We start from the raw sequence: 20,259 nt of genomic DNA, 5'->3' as shown, positions 1-20,259 counted from the left end.
AAGCAGATTCACCCTTGTCCAAGAATTCGTATCAACCTGTATCTCAGGCTGCTTTTCCTTTATAAAACAAGCCTTTATAAGGCCCCTCTGAGTGGAGCTACAACATGGCCCCACTCCAGTCAGCACCAAGATCGCGTGATCTTTCTCTCCACTGTTCTGGTAATGGATAGTAGGTGGCTGGTTAACTTTCCCACTGTGGTAGGTTCAGGGCAGAGATGTGAAACAAATGAGGCTCTTTAGCAGTAATGTCTGTGCTTTTCCTTGGTGCCCCGTCCTGCCAAACCAGGGAGTCGTGCTGGGCTAGAGAATACATAGATTATCCCATAAAGTCTTCACCCAGTGGGTGGTCACTATTACTCTAGTGACTGCTAGAACATGACACCCTCTACAGAGCAAGTCAGAAAAATATCTGTGTGCCAACTCCTACTCTGTCCAGTTTTTTTTTTCACTTTTAAAATATTTTTATTAACTGAGACAGACCTAAAACCGCAGCTTCTGGAAGAACCATTTGTTCTTGCCAGTCTTGTATCTCTCCTCAAACTTGACCTTTGCCTCTCGTCGGGCCTTGCGTTTGAGAGCAGGGTCTCTGAAGACATCCTTGTTGACAACAGTTTTGTCCAAGGGGATATCCACAGAGTACCTTGTGGGCATGAGGTGATTATAATTATAAACTTTCACAAAAGACTTGATCTTTGACCTCTTGGCGATTTTCTTCTTGCCCATGGCAGCTGTCACTTTGCGGGGATAGTGATCAATTCCAGCCACCAGAGCATGGCTGTAGGGTTGGTCTGAGGTGCCGTCATCAATGTTCTTCACGATGACCACTTTGCGTCCGGAGTAGCGACCGGCCAGGACCAGTACCACCTTCCCGGGTTTCATGAACTTGCCCATTTCGGTAGCTACCACTCGGGACTACAGCAGAAAGGAAGAAAAGGCCTCTGTCCCGTTTTAGAGGGCACACTTGATGCTGTGGCTGTTATTACTGGTTTGAATGCCACTGCTATAGAAAAATGAAAAGAACCACAACTTGGTTTGGGCCAATCCTGGTTCACAAATTGTGTTCCAGCAGCTGAGCGACTGGCATTCCTAGGAGAATCAAAAAATTAAGAATCTGCAAGAGGTCTGCCTTATGTCGATTTTTCCAGGGACTTAGAAGTTAACTGGATGTTTCAAAGTATCGAGTGACTAATTTTCCATCCTTTTTTCTCAGATCTCACACGGTAAGCATTTATTTCCTGAAAAACTGCCAAAAGAGTCATTTTTTTTCAGAGTTCCAATAGTATTTTAAAATGTAAAATGAAGTTCTCATAGCAAAAATGATCAATGTAGACCCTTGAATCTACCCACAGCAACTTAAGAAGTATTGCCTTCTTTTTGGTTTCAGGTCTGGGGAGTTTAAACGAGAGACAGAAAGAAAGAGAAATTTTCAAAAGTTTCTGAAGTGCTTATTTTCCTCTGAGATTCAGGCTTGTATATTGGATAAGAATGGTTGATCCAGGACAGTTGGCATCTGCAGGTAAAAATGTGCCTACGATTTGTTTTTAGTTGTGTTACTGAGCCTTCCAAGCCAAGGTTGCAGGTTGGCAGTGCCCTGAAGGAGGGAGAGAACTGGATAGCACCCATGCCTCCCATTAGGGAGGCCTCCAGACAGAGCCTGGAGCAGGACCGTGCTGGGACTGACCCAAGCCAGGCCTTCCTGTGCTGCCCAGAATCAGAGCAGCACCCTCAAAACCAATCTTCACTCGTGCCCACTGTGGATAGAACAGTCTCAGAGCACTTACAGGTTTGCTAAATGGGTGATTGTACTCTGTCAAACCCATAGTTTAGGTTGGAAGTTGGTGATCAAATCCTACAGGAACTACCCGCTGGCTTTCCTATTTAGTGGAGGCATAGGCCTTTCATTCTAGAAAGTGCTGATTGACAGGAAGGCATATTGTCTCAAGAAACAGATGTACAGTTAACCTGGAATTTTACAACATCTTCCCCAAATACAATAAACCTTGTTTTCAATGAAACTGGTTAAGTGCCTTGTGTATTATGAAATTCTTTTGATGAGTAAGTCAGATTATTTATGGACTGTTGGAAGACCAATCTTTCCCTGTACAAACTGCCAATGGATCATTTGGGAAAGGAGCCAAAGGGTCAGGAAGAGCTCTTTATCACACTAATGCACAAAGACACACAAAGCATGACCCAGATATAAAAAGGGGCCAGCACACTGCTAGTAGATGCCATTCATGGCTGAACCGAGGAGACTGCCTGGAAGCTGTGACAACAAAGAAAATGATGGAGGAGAAAGGAGGGGCGGGAAACACTCCCCAGGGAGAAACACAATAGGGAGATCAGGAGGATCTGGGCAGGGTCTAGCCTCAGTAGAAAAACAAGATATAAAAGGACCCCATGGGGAACTTCCCTGGTGGTCTAGTGGCTGGCACTCTGAGCTCCCAATGCAGGGGCCCCAGGTTCAATCCCTGGTCAGAAAACTGTATCCCACATGCCACAACTAAGCATTTTTATGCTGCAATTAAAAATTCCATGGGCTGCAATGAAGACCCAGTGCAGCCAAATAAATAAATTAAAAATATTTTTTTAAAAAAGGAGCCCATTTTTCTAGTTTCTTCCCCATCCTCTCTCTCCTGAAGGTTCGAATCCAACTAGGCAACATATTTGATTGCAACTATCTACCCCTTCCATGCATTCCATCATGGTTAGAGTTATATTAATTTGGATAACACTAGCTGCTATCATAAACAGCCCCTCAAAAAATATATAACGGCTCAAGGACCATAAACGTTTCTTTCTTTACCATAATTTAGCATAAAGGAGATATTGTTTGGCAGCTCTCTTCCACAAGGCGATTTAGGAACCCAGGCTGCAAACATGTGGCTGTGTCATTTCCTAGGGCCCTCTTCTGCACTGAGACACTAAAAGGGGAACAAGTATGAAGAGGGCACTTAAAACCCCTGCTTCTTAAAACTCTAGTTTGACTTCTCACTAACCATTGGTTAGAACCTCACTGCATTGTATGCTTGCTTGCAAGGATGGAAGAAATATAGTGTATGCAACGGTCTGCCCAAAGAAAAAAGTGGATATTTTTGATGAATGGCTAACCATCTGCTTGAAAGCAGGTAAACCTTTTATCTATTTTTGCAGGAATGCCTTCTGCTGTGCATTGTAGGGTTGAAGTGAAGTGAGGTGAGGTTGCTCAGTCGTGTCTGACTCTTTGCGACCCCATGGACTATATAGCCCACCAGGCTCCTCGGTCCATGGGATTTTCCAGGCATGAATACTGGAGTGGGTTGCCATTTCCTTCTCCAGGGGATCTTCCCAACCCAGGGATCAAACCCAGGTCTCCTGCATTGTAGACAGACGCTTTACCGTCTGAGCTACCGGGGAAGTCTTAAAACCCATCAAAAACATTGTAGGGTTAGTAGCAAGCAAACATTAGTGAAACAAGGGGTGTCTGAGTGACTGCTGAGATTCAGTCAGTTCAGTTCAGTCGCTCAGTCGTGTCCGACTCTTTGCAACCCCATGAATTGCAGCATGCCAGGCCTCCCTGTCCATCACCAACTCCTGGAGTTCACTCAGACTCACATCCATTGAGTCAGTGATGCCATCCAGCCATCTCATCCTCTGTCGTCCCCTTCTCCTCCTGCCCCCAATCCCTCCCAGCATCAGAGTCTTTTCCAATGAGTCAACTCTTCGCATGAGGTGGCCAAAGTACTGGAGTTTCAGCTTTAGCATCATTCCTTCCAAAGAACACCCAGGGCTGATCTCCTTCAGAATGGACTGGTTGGTGCTGAGATTAGAGTAACAATAACTTTCAGTAAGTCTGAGCCAGAGTCCTCATCTGTAAAAGTACACAAAACTTTGAGGATCAAATAAGACAAGGTGTAAATAACTTAGAAAGGTGCACATGTAAGCTCTCAGTACGTTTATAGTTATTATTACTCTGATCTCAGTTGTCTCTTATTAATGTCATTTGGAAGTTTTGCTGCTATTTAATTCATATATTTGCTTTTAGTCCTGTAGTTACATAAACGTCATATACATGAGATGTTTATATTTAGTTTTACGTTTGTTCACTTAAGAGACATAAAATAATTTTAATCATCACAAGGGATCTGTGGAAATGTTATCCTTTTTTAAAAGGGGGTTTATTCATTTAAATTTGGGAAATCTTGTAGCAGAATCAGGCTTGATGCTATTCACATCGCAGCCTCCCCACTTAACCACCAGTTTATTCAGTCTTTGCTGGTCCCTACCTCCCCCTCTGTGAAATGGGCACAAAACTAACACATCACAGTCACTGTGCTGGGAATTGAGATAATGCATGTGACAGACTTGTCTAACACTTAGCATATCCCCAGTAAATACAAATTCCCTTCCCTGTCTCATAATATTTTCAAATTGAGTGAAAGAAATTACTTGAAATGTAAAACTAACAAGGTCATGTCTTTAAAAGAATTCCTCCCTTTTAAGAAAATGGAATCATAATTTGCCTGGACATTTCCAGAGTCTCATCAGCTAGAATACTGATCAAGATGCAATAATGAAAAAAAAAAAAGAGGAAGAAGCCCCTGCAAAATAGGAAAGGCAATGCTCATATTACAAATGTATGTGAAAGTCTAGCTCCCTGTTTTTGAGAAAGAAATGAAAATGAAAGAAAAGGAATGTTGGAGATACAATCCCTTGAGGTTTCCACATAGCACGCTCAGAATAGCAGTAAGCTACCTGATGGAAAGGATTTTAAGAAAGGAGCATTGCTTCTCCTGGTTTGCCCATTCTGAGCACCCAAGTCCTTCCTGCAGTTCAGGTGGGAGTTGTTTTCCTTCACTTTGAAAGCCTTTTTGGTTCCTATATTTGCAAAGGCTCAGAGTTCATTTCAGGTCTAACCTTCAATACAGCCGCCCATTTTATTTGTTCACCCGGGTAATATTTTTCTACTCTCTTAGTCCTGCAGCTCCATCTGGGGCGCTCCCTCTTGAAACTTCAGTTACTGCTCAATCAGTACTCTCCTAGTGATTATATCCCAGGGTCAAAGGAGATGGGCTTATTTTATTCCCTATTTTGAACACACTTCATTGTTGGGGTTCAGGCTAAAAATGGATTTCTACACATTCTTTTCTGCAGGACCAGAGCAATGGTTCTAGCGGCATGACATTCATTAGCAGTCACCTCCCAAATCCTCTCACACATACACGTTGAGAAAAACTACTCGGTGACTCAGAGTGGGGGCCATGAATACAGTCAGACACATCAGGAAGGGTCAGCCACAGTAGTGATGACTAATCACTGAATCTAACACAAGAAGGATCAGATCAGTTAGAGCAGGAGAGAGAGGCATTCTGGAAGAGGCAAAAATGTATGCAAAAGTTATTAGACACAAAAGGAACTGAGAGTAGCTTAGTCTGGCTGCAAAGTATGTGGTTAGAAGGCGAGGCAAAACAAAAGAAAAACAACGTATAATTATGACTCTGGAGTCAAATACACTCAAACTCAAATTCTACTCCTGTAAAGAATTCTTGAAATTCTCTGAGTCTTGGTTTTCTCATTTGTGTAGATTTCTTAAAAAATAAGGAATCAATGAGCTCATGTACATCAGGCATAAAAAAATGATGGCAAAAGAAACCAATGTATGCTTAGCATATGGTAACTTATTATGAACATAAATATGTGTGTGCTCAGTCGCTCAGTGGTGTCTGACTCTTTGCAACCCCATGGACTGTAGCCCACCAGGTTCCTCTGTCCACGGGATTCTCTAGGCAAGAAATACAGGAGTGGGTAGCCATTTCTTCCTCCAGGGAATCTTCCTGATCCAGGATTGAACATGCATCTCCTGGGTTGGCAGGCAGATTCTGACCACTGAGCCACCAGGGAAGCCCAAATATGAATATATCAATATATGAAGCTGATGGGTTGGGCATGGACATACTATGAATAGTTTTGAATGTGACGCTTAATCCAATGAGGTCTTAAAAGCTATTTGGAGCCACTGAAGGACTGGATTGATCAGATTTCCGTTTTCATTAAGGCAGATACTCAAGTAAAAGGCAGTGTGCTAATCACTGTGGGACACGTTTGAATACAAATACTATCTTCGACTCCCAGTCTCTGCTTCACTGCCATCAACTGCTGAGGATTTAGTGTGGGTCTGGTGCTAACTTCAAAACAGGAAACTCTTCCCTACTTTCCATTTACAAAGTGGGAGGAAGGAAGCCAGAGTTGGGCAAAGAAAGATTGTAGTGGAAAGTCTAACCAGAACCAGCCTAGCCCCAAGGGCAAAGTGCTTCATTTTCCTCCAAGAGTTATGAATAAAAATAGCACATGCTACAGTGAAGGTCACAAAACCTCATGAAATAGTCATGACTTAGTAATTCCCCTTGATGTAGGTCTTTTTCATTTCTTTTTGAAATTGACATACACAGCTATTAGAGGAACACCAACAAAGTCCAGCTGAGTCTTCCTGACTCCTGCAGCCTAGATGGAGCTGTCAAGTTGCTCAAAATTAAGGAAAAGAAAGTGTTCTAACACAGCATAAAACGTACATACGTACCATTTTTTCTGTAGTAATAACTGACTTACAATTTGCATTGACCAAAGAAGTTAAAGGTCAGTACCAGAATGCACTTCAGATAGAAATACATCTAAATACAAAAATTTCTCTTCTGTCTCTTCCCTTTTAGAGGAGATATTTCCATGCAAATGCTGACCTCTTGTGGTAAGAACCAGTTACTTCAAAGAGGGTATCATTCCAAAGGAATTTAAGATAATTTGTGTTATCATAGATAAGAGAGTTTTGCCAAGAGTCCACTGGTCATAGAAAACACCCTCTTCCAACAAAACAAGCGATGACTGGATACATGGACATCATGAGATGGCCAATACTGAAACCAGATTGATTTTATTCTTTGCAGTCACAGATGGAGAAGCTATAAACAGTCAGTAAAAACAAAACCAAGAGCTGACAGTGGCTCAGATCATTAACTCCTTATTGCAAAACACAGACTTAAACTGAAGAAAGTAGGGAAAACCACTAGGCCCTTTAGGATGACTAAATCAAAACCCTTACCGTACAAGTGATATAGATTCAGGGGATTAGATCTGATCAGCAGAGTGACTATGGACGGAGGTTCATGACATTGTACATGAAGCGGTGATCAAAACCATACCCAAGGAAAAGAAATACAAAAAGGCAAAACGGTTGTCTAAGGAGGCCTTACAAATAGCTGAGAAAAGAAGAGAAGTGATAGGCAAAGGAGAAAAGAAAAGATATACCTATCTGAATACAGAGTTCCAAAGAGATAAAAAAAAAAAAAGGAGAGATTAAAAAAAACCTTCCTCAGTGATCAGTGCAAAGAAACAGAGGAAAAGAATAGAATAGGAAAGAGATCTCTTCAAGAAAATTAGAGATACCAAGGAAACATTTCATGCAAAAATGGGCACGATAAAGGACAGAAGCAGTATGGACCTAAAAGAAGTAGAAGATATTAAGAAGCGGTGGCAAGAATACACAGAATTGTACAAAAAAGATCTTCATGACCTAGATAATCACGATGGTGTGATCACTCACCTGGAGCCAGACATCCTGGAATGAGAAGTCAAGTGGGCCTTAGGAAGCATCACTATGCACAAAGCTAGCAGAGGTGATGGAATTCCAGTTGAGCTATTTCAAATCCTGAAAGATGATGTTGTGAAAGTGCTGCACTCAAAATGCCAGCAAATTTGGAAAACTCAGCAGCGGCCACAGGACTGGAAAACGTCAGTTTTCATCCCAATCCCAAAGAAAGGCAATGCTAAAGAATGCTCAAACTACCACACAACTGCACTCATCTCACATGCTAGTAAAGTGATGCTCAAAATTCTCCAAGCCAGGCTTCAGCAATATGTGAAACTTGAAAGTCCAGATGTTCAAGCTGGTTTTAGAAAAGGCAGAGGAACCAGAGATCAAATTGCCAACATCCACTGGATCATCGAAAAAGCAAGAGAGTTCCAGAAAAACATATATTTCTGCTTTACTGACTATGCTAAAGCCTTTGACCGTGTGGATCACAATAAACTGGAAAATTCTGAAAGAGATGGGAATACCAGACCACCTGACCTGCCTCTTAAGAAACCTATATTCAGGTCAGGAAACAACAGTTAGAACTGGACATGGAACAACAGACTGGTTCCAAATCGGAAAAGGAGTATGTCAAGGCTGTATATTGTCACCCTGCTTATTTAATTTCTATGCAGAGTACATCATGAAAAATACTGGGCTGGAAGAAGCACAAGCTGGAATCAAGATTGCTGGGAGAAATATCAATAACTCAGATATGCAAATGACACCACCCTTATTTCAGAAAATGAAGAACTAAAGAGCCTCTTGATGAAAGTGAAAGAGGAGAGTGAAAAAGTTGACTTAAAGCTCAACATTCAGAAAACTAAGATCATGGCATCTGGTCCCATCACTTCATGGCAAATAGATGGGGAAACAGTGGAAACAGTGTCAGATTTTATTTTGGGGGGCTCCAAAATCACTGCAGATGGTGATTGCAGCCATGAAATTAAAAGACGCTTACTCCTTGGAAGGAAAGTTATGACCAACCTAGACAGCATATTTAAAAGCAGACATTATTTTGTCAACAAAGGTCTGTCTAGTCAAGGCGATAGTTTTCCAGTTGTTATGTATGGCTGTGAGAGTTGGACTATAAAGAAGGCTGGCATATTTTTCACAGAACTAGAACAAATAATTTCAAGATTTGTATGGAGATACAAAAAACCTAGAATAGTCAAAGCAATCTTGAAAAGAAGAATGGAACTGGAGGAATCAACTTGCCTGACTTCAGGCTCTACTACAAAGCCACAGTCATCAAGACGGTATGGTACTGGCACAAAGACAGAAATATAGATCAATGGAACAAAATAGAAAGCCCAGAGATAAATCCACACACATATGGACACCTTATCTTTGACAAAGGAGGCAAGAATATACAATGGAGTAAAGACAATCTCTTTAACAAGTGGTGCTGGGAAAACTGGTCAACCACTTGTAAAAGACTGAAACTAGATCACTTTCTAACACCGCACACAAAAATAAACTCAAAATGGATTAAAGATCTAAATGTAAGACCAGAAACTATAAAACTCCTAGAGGAGAATATAGGCAAAACACTCTCAGACATAAATCACAGCAGGATCCTCTATGATCCACCTCCCAGAATTCTGGAAATAAAAGCAAAAATAAACAAATGGGATCTAACTAAAATTAAAAGCTTCTGCACAACAAAGGAAAATATAAGCAAAGTGAAAAGACAGCCTTCTGAATGGGAGAAAATAATAGCAAATGAAGCAACTGACAAACAACTAATCTCAAACATATACAAGCAACTCCTGCAGCTCAATTCCAGAAAAATAAACGACCCAATCAAAAAATGGGCCAAAGAACTAAATAGACATTTCTCCAAAGAAGACATACGGATGGCTAACAAACACATGAAAAGATGCTCAACGTCACTCATTATTAGAGAAATGCAAATCAAAACCACAATGAGGTACCACTTCACACCAGTCAGAATGGCTGCGATCCAAAAATCTGCAAGCAATAAATGCTGGAGAGGGTGTGGAGAAAAGGGAACCCTCCTACACTGTTGGTGGGAATGCAAACTAGTACAGCCACTTTGGAGAACAGTGTGGAGATTCCTTTAAAAATTGCAAATAGAACTGCCTTATGACCCAGCAATCCCACTGCTGGGCATACACACCGAGGAAACCAGAATTGAAAGAGACATATGTACCCCAATGTTCATCGCAGCACTGTTTATAATAGCCAGGACATGGAAACAACCTAGATGTCCATCAGCAGATGAATGGATAAGAAAGCTGTGGTACATATACACAATGGAGTATTACTCAGCTGTTAAAAAGAATACATTTGAATCAGTTCGGATGAGATGGATGAAACTGGAGCCGATTATACAGAGTGAAGTAAGCCAGAAAGAAAAACACCAATACAGTATACTAACACATATATGGAATTTAGAAAGAGGGCAATGATGACCCTGTATGCAAGACAGCAAAAAAGACACAGATGTGTATAACGGACTTTTGGACTCAGAGGGAGAGGGAGAGGGTGGGATGATTTGGGAGAATGGCATTGTAACATGTATACTATCATGTAAGAATCGAATCGCCAGTCTATGTCCAACGCAGGATACAGCATGCTTGGGGCTGGTGCATGGGGATGACCCAGAGAGATGTTATGGGGAGGGAGGTGGGAGGGGGTTCATGTTTGGGAACGCATGTACACCCGTGGTGGATTCATGTCAATGTATGGCAAAACCAATACACTATTGTAAATTAAAATAAAGTAAAAAAATTTTTAAAAAAAAGGCTGAGCACTGAAGAATTGATGCTTTTAAACTGTGGTGTTGGAGAAGACTCTTGAGAGTCCCTTGGACTGCAAGGAGATCTAACCAGTCCATCCTAAAGGAGATCAGTCCTGGGTGTTCATTGGAAGGACTGATGCTGAAGCTGAATCTCCAATACTTTGGCCACCTGATGCGAAGAGCTGACTCATTTGAAAAGACCCCGATGCTGGGAAAGATTGAGGGCAGAAGGGGGACAACAGAGGATAAGATGGTTGGATGGCATCACTGACTCAATGGACATGGGTTTGGGTGGACTCCGGGAGTTGGTGATGGACAGGGAGGCCAGGTATGCTGCGGTTCATGGGGTCACAAAGAGTCGGACACAACTGAGCGACTCAACTGAACAATGAAGGAGACCTGGGTTCAATAAGTAAAACATGATCACTTCAACAAAAGAGATTTATTCACACTGCAACAAATACATTTAGCTCTTTCATTTTCTCTGCCTTAAAAACTCAGCAAATGAGTATTTTAAAATTTATTCAGCAATTCATTGATTGACACTTTATGTTTCCAATTCTGTGGCATTACCAGCAGTACCAAAATAAAATACGTGCACGTCTCTTTGTATGCACGTATAAAAAATCCTTTTGTGTTTATACCTAGAGTAGAATTACGGGATTGAAGGGTATTACATCTTCAACCTTACTAAAATGCCAATTCATTTCCAAAATGGTTGCTACAGATTCCATCAGCTGAGTACAGGTGCCCAACCTCCTCACCAACATGCATTAAACTTATAAGCTCATGCTAATCTCATAGATGAGAAAACAATATCACAGTATTGTTTTATGCATTTCCCTGATTGCTCAGGAAGCTAAGCATCTTTTCATATTTCCCCTCTGTATGAATTTCCTGTTTATGTCTTCTGCCATTTTAACTTGAGTTGGTTTTTAAAAGTGTATGCTGCTGCTGCTGCTAAATTACTTCAGTCGTGTCTGACTCTGTGCGACCCCATAGACGGCAGCCCACCAGGCTCCACCATCCCTGGGATTCTCCAGGCAAGAACACTGGAGTGGGTTGCCATTTCCTTCTCCAATGCATGAAAGTGAAAAGTGAAAGTGAAGTCGCTCAGTTGTATCCGACTCTTCGTGACAGCATGGACTGCATCCTACTAGGCTCCTCCATCCATGGGATTTGCCAGGCAAGAGTACTGGAGTGGGTTGCCATTGCCTTCTTCGTTAAAAGTGTATAGTGTGAGGTAAACGTTTGATTTCATTCCTCTGCACGTGGATGTCCAGTATCCCCAATGCTGTTTTTTTTTTTTTTTTTCGCTATACCATGTGGCAAAAGGGATCCTAGTTTCCCACCCAGGAATCAAACCTGCATCTCCTGCATTGGAAGTGTGCAGTCTTAACCACTGGACCACCAAAGAAGTCCTCCCAACATCATTTATTGAAGAGACTATCCTATTCCCATTGTGTGTTCTGAGCACTCTTATTGAAGATATGTTGGCCGTATATAAATATAAAATATATGACCATATATTTATTTGGGGGCTCTCCATTCTGTTCCATTGGTCTACACATCTGTTCTTATGCCAGCACCATATTATTTTGATTACTGTAGTTTGTAATTTTTTTTTTTAATCAGGAAGTGATACTTTCAGTTTTATCCTTTCTCAAGACTGCTTTGGCTATTTGAAGTTTTATACAGTTATGTACTAACTGTTTATACAATTGTGCACTAACATAGGAGGAAAAAGAGGTGCCCAATTAAAGAGTTTATGCATTACTGGATGTCTGCCTTTGGAATGGTATTATTACATACGTAGAAAATTTATGCTATAAATGACAATATGATCCTCACCCTTCTCTAATTATAAGGAATAATTTATGAGACATTAACTAGGTTCATAGCTTTGTAAAGATTTATGGGTTAAGATTCAAGAAAAATGCAAGCTTTGGGATTAAAGTTAGCGGTTCAAATTCCAAACAGCTTTCTCTAGACATATGACCCAGGACAGACAAGCCTGTTATGTACAATGTCAGGCTAAGGAGGAGGAATAATACAAGAAAAGTGTCTGGCTCATAGGAGGTACTCGATTAAACTCAACTATTACTTACAGACGCTGTAACAGTATAAAGAACTCAAAAATCCTAATCAAAACCCATGGGTAGTCTCATTTGGCCAACTACCTCTATCAGGAACCCCATCTCTTTGAGTTTGCTTCCTCATGTGTAAAATGAGCATAATAGCTGTGTTACTCACCTTAAAATATCATTTAGAGGATCAAATGTCTTACACGTTAAGTGCTTGGGAATTATAAGGCATTCTTACCATCTAAATGCTCAAACATTTCTCTGGTAGTGATTTTTGATGAGTATCTTTTAAAATTGCATTGCCTCCTTCCTTGTCTTATTGCCAGCTCCTCAAAACAGCAATTAATCTAAATCGTTTTGTTCATTCAAACGTATAGTTACTATTCATTCAAGAAATCCTGTCCACTGCCTATAGAGAGCACAGGTGCACAGCAAATGTGTGATTTAAAAAAACTCACAATTCTAAGTTTTTGGCTAATTTAAATTCTAGACTTTGATGGATGTATCAACAAACTCAAGCTCTTCTCCCGTTTGGATTTTTGTTATATATATATATAAAAAATTTACCTCTTGTGTAAATAAAATTTACAATTTGCAAGGAGAGATAAGAAAGCCTTCCTCAGCGATCAATGCAAAGAAATAGAGGAAAACAGCAGAATGGGAAAGACTAGAGATCTCTTCAAGAAAATTAGAGATACCAAGGGAACATTTCATGCAAAGATGGGCACAATAAAGGACAGAAATCGTATGGACCTAACAGAATAGAAGATATTAAGAAGAGGTGGCAAGAATACACAGAAGAACTGTACAAAAAAGATCGTCATGACCTAGATAATCACGATGGTGTGATCACTCACCTAGAGCCAGACATCCTGGAATGTGAAGTCAAGTGGGCCTTAGGAAGCATCACTATGCACAAAGTTAGTGGAGGAGATAGAACTCCAGTTGAGCTACTTCAAATTCTGAAAGATGATGCTGTGAAAGTGCTGCACTCAGTATGCCAGCAAATTTGGAAAACTCAGCAGTGGCCACAAGACTGGGAAAAGGTCAGTTTTCATTCCAATCCCAAAGAAAGGCAATGCCAAAGAATGCTCAAACTACCGCACAATTACACTCATCTCACACGCTAGTAAAGTAATGCTCAAAATTCTCCAAGCCAGGCTTCAGCAATACATGAACTGTGAACTTCCAGATGTTCAAGCTGGATTTAGAAAAGGCAGAGGAACCAGAGATCAAATTGCCAACATCCACTGGATCATCGAAAAAGCAAGAGCGTTCCAGAAAAAGGTCTATTTCTGCTTTATTGACTATGCCAAAGCCTTTGACTGTGTGGCTCACAATAAACAGTGGAAAATTCTTAAAGAGATGGGAATACCAGACCACCTGACCTGCCTCTTGAGAAACCGACATGCAGGTCAGGAAGCAACAGTTAGAATTGGACATGGAACAACAGACTGGTTCCAAATCAGAAAAGGAGCTTGTCAAGGCTGTATATTGCCACCCTGCTTATTTAACTTGTATGCAGAGTACATCATGAGAAACGCTGGGCTGGAAGAAACACAAGCTGGAATCAAGATTGCTGGGAGAAATATCAATAACCTCAGATATGCAGATGATACCACCCTTATGGCAGAAAGTGAAGAGGAACTAAAAAGCCTCTTGATGAAAGTGAAAGAGGAGAGTGAAAAAGTTGGCTTAAAGCTCAACATTCAGAAAACGAAGATCATGGCATCTGGTCCCATCACTTCATGGCAAATAGATGGGGAAACAGTGGAAACAGTGTCAGACTTTATTTTTTTGGGCTCCCAAATCACTGCAGATGGTGATTGCAGCCATGAAATTAAAAGATACTTACTCTTTGGAAGGAAAGTTATGAGCAACCTAGATAGCATATTAAAAAGCAGAGATATTACTTTGCCAACAAAGGTCCGTCTAGTTAAGGCTATATTTTTTTCCAGTGGTCACGTATGGATGTAAGAGTTGGACTGTGAAGAAAGCTGAGCACCAAAGAATTGATGCTTTTGAAGTGTGGTGTTGGAGAAGACTCTTGAGAGTCCCTTGGACTGCAAGGAGATCCAACCAGTCCATTCTGAAGGATATCAGTTCTGGGTGTTCATTGGAAGGAATGATGCTGAAGCTGAAACTCCAATACTTTGGCCACCTCATGCGAAGAGTTGACTCATTGAAAAAGACCCTGATGCTGGGAGGGATTGGAGGCAGGAGGAAAAGGCGACAACAGAGGATGAGATGGCTGGATGGCATCACCAACTCCATGGACATGAGTTTGGGTAAACTCCAGGAGCTGGTGATGGACAGGGAGGCCTGGCTGCTGGGATTCATAGGGTTGCAAAGAGTTGGACACAACTGAGCGAATGAACCGAATTGAACAATCATCCATAATATGATAACAATCCGATTACACCAGCTCTTAAATCAGTTAATACCAGTTGATCTGAGCAATTTGGCAATGTACGTTGTACAATCAAACCTGAACGATTCTATTGATTCTGAAAAAACCTGCAACGCTCCAGGTAGCCATCACTGTTCACAATTCCCACTTAGGGACAAGATTATGCAAAGTTATATTTTTGTTAGCATTCTGTACTCTCGCTGGATATCCACGAAGGGAACCAGGTAAAGCGCGCCAGGCTTTCACTTAGGAACACGTGCAGGTGGGTAAGAGCTGGTAGCAAGTGTTTGGGTCAGTGCTTCTTCCCCCACCGCATAATGCCAACGGAAAGACGACTGCCCCTTGGCTTCTCATTGGCCAAGTGAATGGAGACGAGGGAGGAAACCGGACAAAAGACTAGGTCTTGCAACAGGTGCCTTAACCCTGGGACTTGGCGCCACCGACTATCCAATCAGCGGCGAGTACTGAGTTCCTCCACAATCTTCCTCATTCAGTAGTGCGCTCTATCTGCCAGCAAAATGAACGAATCCCCACACATTACGTTGCTACACAAGCCACGCTTGCTTTCACGACTTCATTTACGCTCCTCAACAGCCCAGGGATACAAGCATTATTTTTATTTCTCAGAAGATGGAACCCCACCTGAGCTACAGGGCCCGCGACCTGCAAGGCAGATGCGCGAACCCGGAGCTGGGACCACTCCTGCGGGAAGAAGGACTTTGATCCGACGGCCACTGCCGTCACCTCCCCAGCCCGGAGCTCCCGGATAAGCTGCCTGACTTGGATTCTCAGACAGCGACTACCTTCCCTTGCGGCCCATCGAGCCGTAACCAGCCGCCATTCACCCGACTTCCCAAACCAGGAAAACCCCCGCGAGGCCGCGAGTCTGCAGTCACCCCACAGGTTGTTACCACGAACGCGGATCGGGCGTTGAGTGGCTAACCCTAGCTTCCAACACCCTCCCGACCTCCGTCACCAGGGAAGCTCCCAAACGCCACCGGACCCGCCCCTGCGCCCACAAGCCGCTCTAGCCGCGCACGGAGCCGGCACTCTCGTTGCTCCCGGCCTGACGTCATCCGCGGGCGCCGCGACGAAGTGGCGGGCACGCGCAGCCAAGAAGATGTCTCCGACGCCGCCGCTCTTCAGTTTGCCCGAAGCGCGGACGCGGTTTACGGTGAGTTGCGGGCTGGTGGGCGCGGCCCCGGACCAACGCTATTTGTTGCTCTCCTCTCCCTGAAATTACTTGAATTTTGCACTGGGGTTAAGCGGGGACAGAGGCGTTGCGCCGCGGCGACGGGTTCCCGGCCCTGTCGTGGGCTGGGGAGGCGGCAAAGGCGCTTTACCTGCCTCTTCCAAGAGTCCTCTGCGGTCCGCCGCCTCCTTTCCGCTGGCGAGTCCCGGAACCCTCCGCCCTCCGTGGAGGGCTCACCCGCAGACTACCTCCTTTTGGTTCCTGCTTCTCTGCGGTGCTCGCTTAGCCAGGCGGGTGTTTCCAGAACTGGCAGGGGGCTTCTCTAGAGGGAAGGCGAGAATGGTTTTAGTCCAGAGAACAGGCTCCCGCCCCGCCTTCTAACTGCCAGGTGGCTCTTCTCGCCGCTCATTCATCACCCTTTAACCCTTTGTATCTCACTCTTAGAGATCGATGAGGACGGTCCTAAGTGGGGCGAGGCAAACTGATCAGCTTGGGAAGGGTTGTCAACTGTCATTTTATTCTTCCGCCTTGGCGAACAGTAATTTAAGCATTTGGGGAAACACTTTACAGAGCGTTTTGATCTTAGCTTATTTAACTCAGAATAGCTCTGTGAAGTAGGGTGTTTAATTATCCACAGTAGATGAGATAGAAACTGAGACAGCCCGCCCCCCAGCCCCCGCTTATGTTGTTGTTCAGTCGCTAAGTCGTGTCCGACCCTTTGCAACCTCATGGACTGCAGCATGCCAGTCTTCCTGTCCTTCACCATGTCCCGGAGATTGCTCAAATTCATGTCCATTGAGTCGGTGATGCCACCCAACCATCTCATCCTCTGTCACCCCCTTCTCTTGCCTTCAGTCTTTCCCAGCATCAGGGTCTTTTCCAGTGAGTTGGCTTTTCGCATCAGGTGGCCAAAGTTTGGAGCTTCAGCATCAGTCCTTTCAAAGAATATTTAGGGTTGATTTCCTTTAGGGTTGACGGCTTTGATCTCCTTGCAGTCCAAGGGGCTCTCAGGAGTCTTCTCCAGCACCATAGTTTGAAAACATAAAAGTTAAATTATTTGCTTCACTGTTTTCTCTGACTTCAGACTCAGTAATCTTTTTATGTTGCCCATCAGCAAATGAAGAACCCTGTTCTAAGTCGTTTGACTGTGTTCATCCCTAGTTTTCTGTAATTCTGTGAGGAGAAACTGTTAGGTGTGTCCAAGGTCATATCAGTCCTGGAAGGGACCATTTGATAGGAGATCATTTAGCCCGGTGCTTCTTAAGATTGAGCATGGGTTGGGATCACCTGGGGATCTTGTTAAATGAGATTCTGGTTCCGTAGGAATGGGGCCTGAGATTCTGCATTTCTAACAAGTTCTCAGGTGATGCCACTGCTGCTGATGGTAATAAGGATCTACAACAACCCAGATATGTAACTGATGAGGAAAATGAAGCACAGAGACAAAGGGGTATGTTCTAGATTACGAACTTCCTAACTGCCAGTGAAGGAGGCAATGGAGATGTGGGTTCATTGCCTGGGTGGGGAAGATCCCCTGGAAAAGGGAATGGCAACCTGCTCCAGTATTCTTGCCAGGAGAATCCCATGGACAGAGGAGCCTGGCGGGGTACAGTCCATGGGGTCACGAAAAGTCGGACACCACTGAGCTTGCATGCACCAAGATTACACAGCCTACTCACAGAGTCAGGAATGGACCGTTTCTAGTATAAATGTAACTTCTGGGAGGTAACAAGAGGATTTTCCAAGTGTATGTGAATTTTCACAGAGTGAATGACTTGGCAGTATTTTTCTTTTTCAGTTACGACTACTTTGTGACAGTCAGCAGGTTTAGTACTTTAAGACATCAGTGTTTACTTGATGTCAGGGACTGTGCCGTGCAAGCTACCTAGAGGAGGTGGGACTTCTGTTGAGTCTTGAAGAATGGATAGGAATTTGCATGAGCGTGTGGGAAGAACAATGTGCATGGATACACTAGAGTGAACTTGATAGAAAATGATGGGAAAAAGGCTACAGCCTAGTGGAGAGTATATGTTTGGGGTTACTGGGAAGTAAGGTTGGATAGATTGAGTGGGATAACATTATTAAGGACCTTTAGAGGAAGCTGTGAAACCAAACCTATAAATAAGGGGCCACTTAAGAGATATTTTTTAAAGCAGAATGAATAGCATATTTAAAGGAAAGGTAGGCGGGAAAACCTGGAATGAGAAAACTGAGCTTGGAAGCTCTCAACAAGCTTCAAGTGATGAGAAAGTAGCATTTGAATGAGAATTACTGCTGAACTGACAGGTAATTTTTCTCAGGTATAAACATTTTTTAGTTAGACATACAAATAATGAGTGGTATGTTTCTCAGTGAACAAAAATTCCTTCAACTTATGTGCTTTTTTTTTTTTTTCTTCTAGAAATCTACGAGAGAGGCCCTGAACAGCAAAAATATCAAGCCCTTGTTGAATACCTTTAGCCAGTTACCTGGAAGGTAAGGTATTAATATCCATGACATGGGCTCATTGAAATCTTTATACTTACCCTGAGCTGTTTTAAAAATGCAGGTGTTTTTTGTTTTTAATAGTGAAAATGAAAAAAAATGTACCCTTGACCAGGCTTTTAGAGGTGTTCTAGAAGAAGAAATTGTAAGTATGTTTTTCCTTTATTTATTGTTAAAATTTTGCTGGCAGATTAGTAAATATTGTTTTTTAATTTGCTTTTATTCTTAGAATAGATATTTAACCATGACTATTTTTTCCTGGAGTGAACTGCTTAGTCTGTGAAACCTAACTTGGTCATAGTTAGCATAGGAGTTACATAATGAATAAGGGTTTTGATAGCATAGGTGCAATTTAAGAGTTTGGTTTAATAAATTAGCAGAGCCCTCTGCCATTGAATATGTATAAGAAAAGTTGACACGAGGTCTTCCTGAACAAGAACTAGAACTTGAAGATGGGCCCTGTCTTTGCTGTATAAACAGCGACACATCCTGGAGTGGATGAGAAGTCTAGTCCAAGGATGTTCGGCACGGATTCCAGGCCCTCATTTTCCTCATCAGCATCCTCCTTCTCAGTTAGTAATAGATAACAAGAGCCTATCCAACTTCAGTACAGAAATTTAAACGTGAAAAATCTGACTTTGTGTACCATTAGTGGAGCACTCAAAAGGAAAACTTCCAACAGTTTATTCTTCATTTAGCAAAGCTTGGATCCCAAGAAGCTAGATTCTTTTCCAGTGGCCATAAAACAGTGTCCCATTCTTTAGGACAGTTCTGTATTCATTTTGTCTTCTTCTTCAGTCCTAGTCACCTGTTGTCAGGCATTGGGCAAGGTTACCTTGCTTTTTTGAGCCTCAATTTCATTTGTAAGAGAGGAAACACCATTTTTACAGGGTTGCATAAAACGACACTTAATAAACACTCAATAAATGCTGGTTTTTATGATATTATCACACCTAAGCATCATCTCTCTTCTATTATTAATAAACCCTTCCCAGACATATTGATGCACTAGTATAGTTAATCCCCCTGGCCCAGTCTTTTGTCTGGTGCCTTTGAGTGACTTATTGGCCTCAGTGCATCTGTACTTGATTAGCTTACAGGCTTAATCATGCTAATATAACCATCTTCCCAAGACTCTTGGATTTTAAGTGAATCACCTGCTGCTTATTTATTTAATATACTTCTACAGTTAGGGCTCTTATCATTCACTTAAAAAATATTCTTAGTAGTTTTATCCTCTGTGAGAAATATCCTTATCCAATGTTTGTGATAATCAATTTAATGTCAGAGGGTATGTTTTTCTTATTATCAAATTAGTCTAAATTCTGGTTCCTAAATTAAGTTGTTTTCTCCTTTGTTGGTAGATAAATCATTCATCATGTGAAAACGTTTTAGCTATTATTTCTCTTGCTATTGGGGGAGTAACTGAAGGTAAGTATGGTTTGGTTTGGTTTGGTTTGGTTTTAAAATAATCCTAGACTTGACATGCTTTATTGAAAATGTATTCTCCCCATACCTCTCTACCTAGTTGATTTTGTTCATTTTTCAAATTCTGCCTACCGACCCCCATTGCCGAGAAGTCCCACTGAAATTAGCTCACAGTTACTTCTTGTCACTAGTATACAGTGTACACTTTGACATACCTTTGTTCGCCACTTACTTCATTCATCCAGTGCCTATATATTGAGCATCTACTATGTGCCTGGTACTGAGCTAGGA

The 20,259-nt window shown here is 42.2% G+C and overlaps 2 protein-coding genes and 1 long non-coding RNA gene across 5 annotated transcripts in view; 1 reads left to right on the top strand and 2 right to left on the bottom strand.

Annotated features, from left to right (window-relative positions):
- The window catches only part of LOC114110482 (uncharacterized), a 39,681-nt gene extending 23,278 nt beyond the window's left edge, over nucleotides 1-16,403 (bottom strand). For both annotated transcript variants that reach the window (XR_009598214.1, XR_009598213.1), the window contains exon 1: nucleotides 16,208-16,403. This is a non-coding gene — a long non-coding RNA (uncharacterized LOC114110482). The remainder of the gene's footprint in view (nucleotides 1-16,207) is intronic.
- On the bottom strand, nucleotides 437-916 carry LOC101102690 (large ribosomal subunit protein eL27). The gene has a single exon (XM_004020489.5). The coding sequence runs from the start codon at nucleotides 889-891 to the stop codon at nucleotides 481-483; it is 411 nt and encodes a 136-aa protein (XP_004020538.2). The 5' UTR covers nucleotides 892-916; the 3' UTR covers nucleotides 437-480.
- The window catches only part of THOC1 (THO complex subunit 1), a 36,431-nt gene continuing 32,128 nt past the window's right edge, over nucleotides 15,957-20,259 (top strand). Inside the window, exons 1-5 of one of the 2 annotated variants that reach the window (XM_012103511.5) lie at nucleotides 15,957-16,038; nucleotides 17,413-17,506; nucleotides 18,458-18,531; nucleotides 18,625-18,685; nucleotides 19,905-19,971. In XM_012103511.5, the coding sequence (XP_011958901.1) occupies nucleotides 17,477-17,506; nucleotides 18,458-18,531; nucleotides 18,625-18,685; nucleotides 19,905-19,971 (232 nt within the window). In that variant the 5' untranslated portion in view covers nucleotides 15,957-16,038; nucleotides 17,413-17,476. The remainder of the gene's footprint in view (nucleotides 16,039-17,412; nucleotides 17,507-18,457; nucleotides 18,532-18,624; nucleotides 18,686-19,904; nucleotides 19,972-20,259) is intronic. The other variant, XM_027961077.3, reaches the window with a different exon arrangement.

The sequence above is a fragment of the Ovis aries genome, chromosome 23 (assembly GCF_016772045.2).
Source record: "Ovis aries strain OAR_USU_Benz2616 breed Rambouillet chromosome 23, ARS-UI_Ramb_v3.0, whole genome shotgun sequence".
NCBI lineage: Eukaryota > Metazoa > Chordata > Mammalia > Artiodactyla > Bovidae > Ovis > Ovis aries.
Note: the sequence above shows the minus strand (reverse complement) of the source record. Positions and strands in the feature narration are given on the sequence as shown.

Excerpts from the sequence above, each read along its gene's own strand:
- LOC101102690 (XM_004020489.5), bottom strand. The coding sequence starts at position 891 with ATGGGCAAGTTCATGAAACCCGGGAAGGTGGTACTGGTCCTGGCCGGT.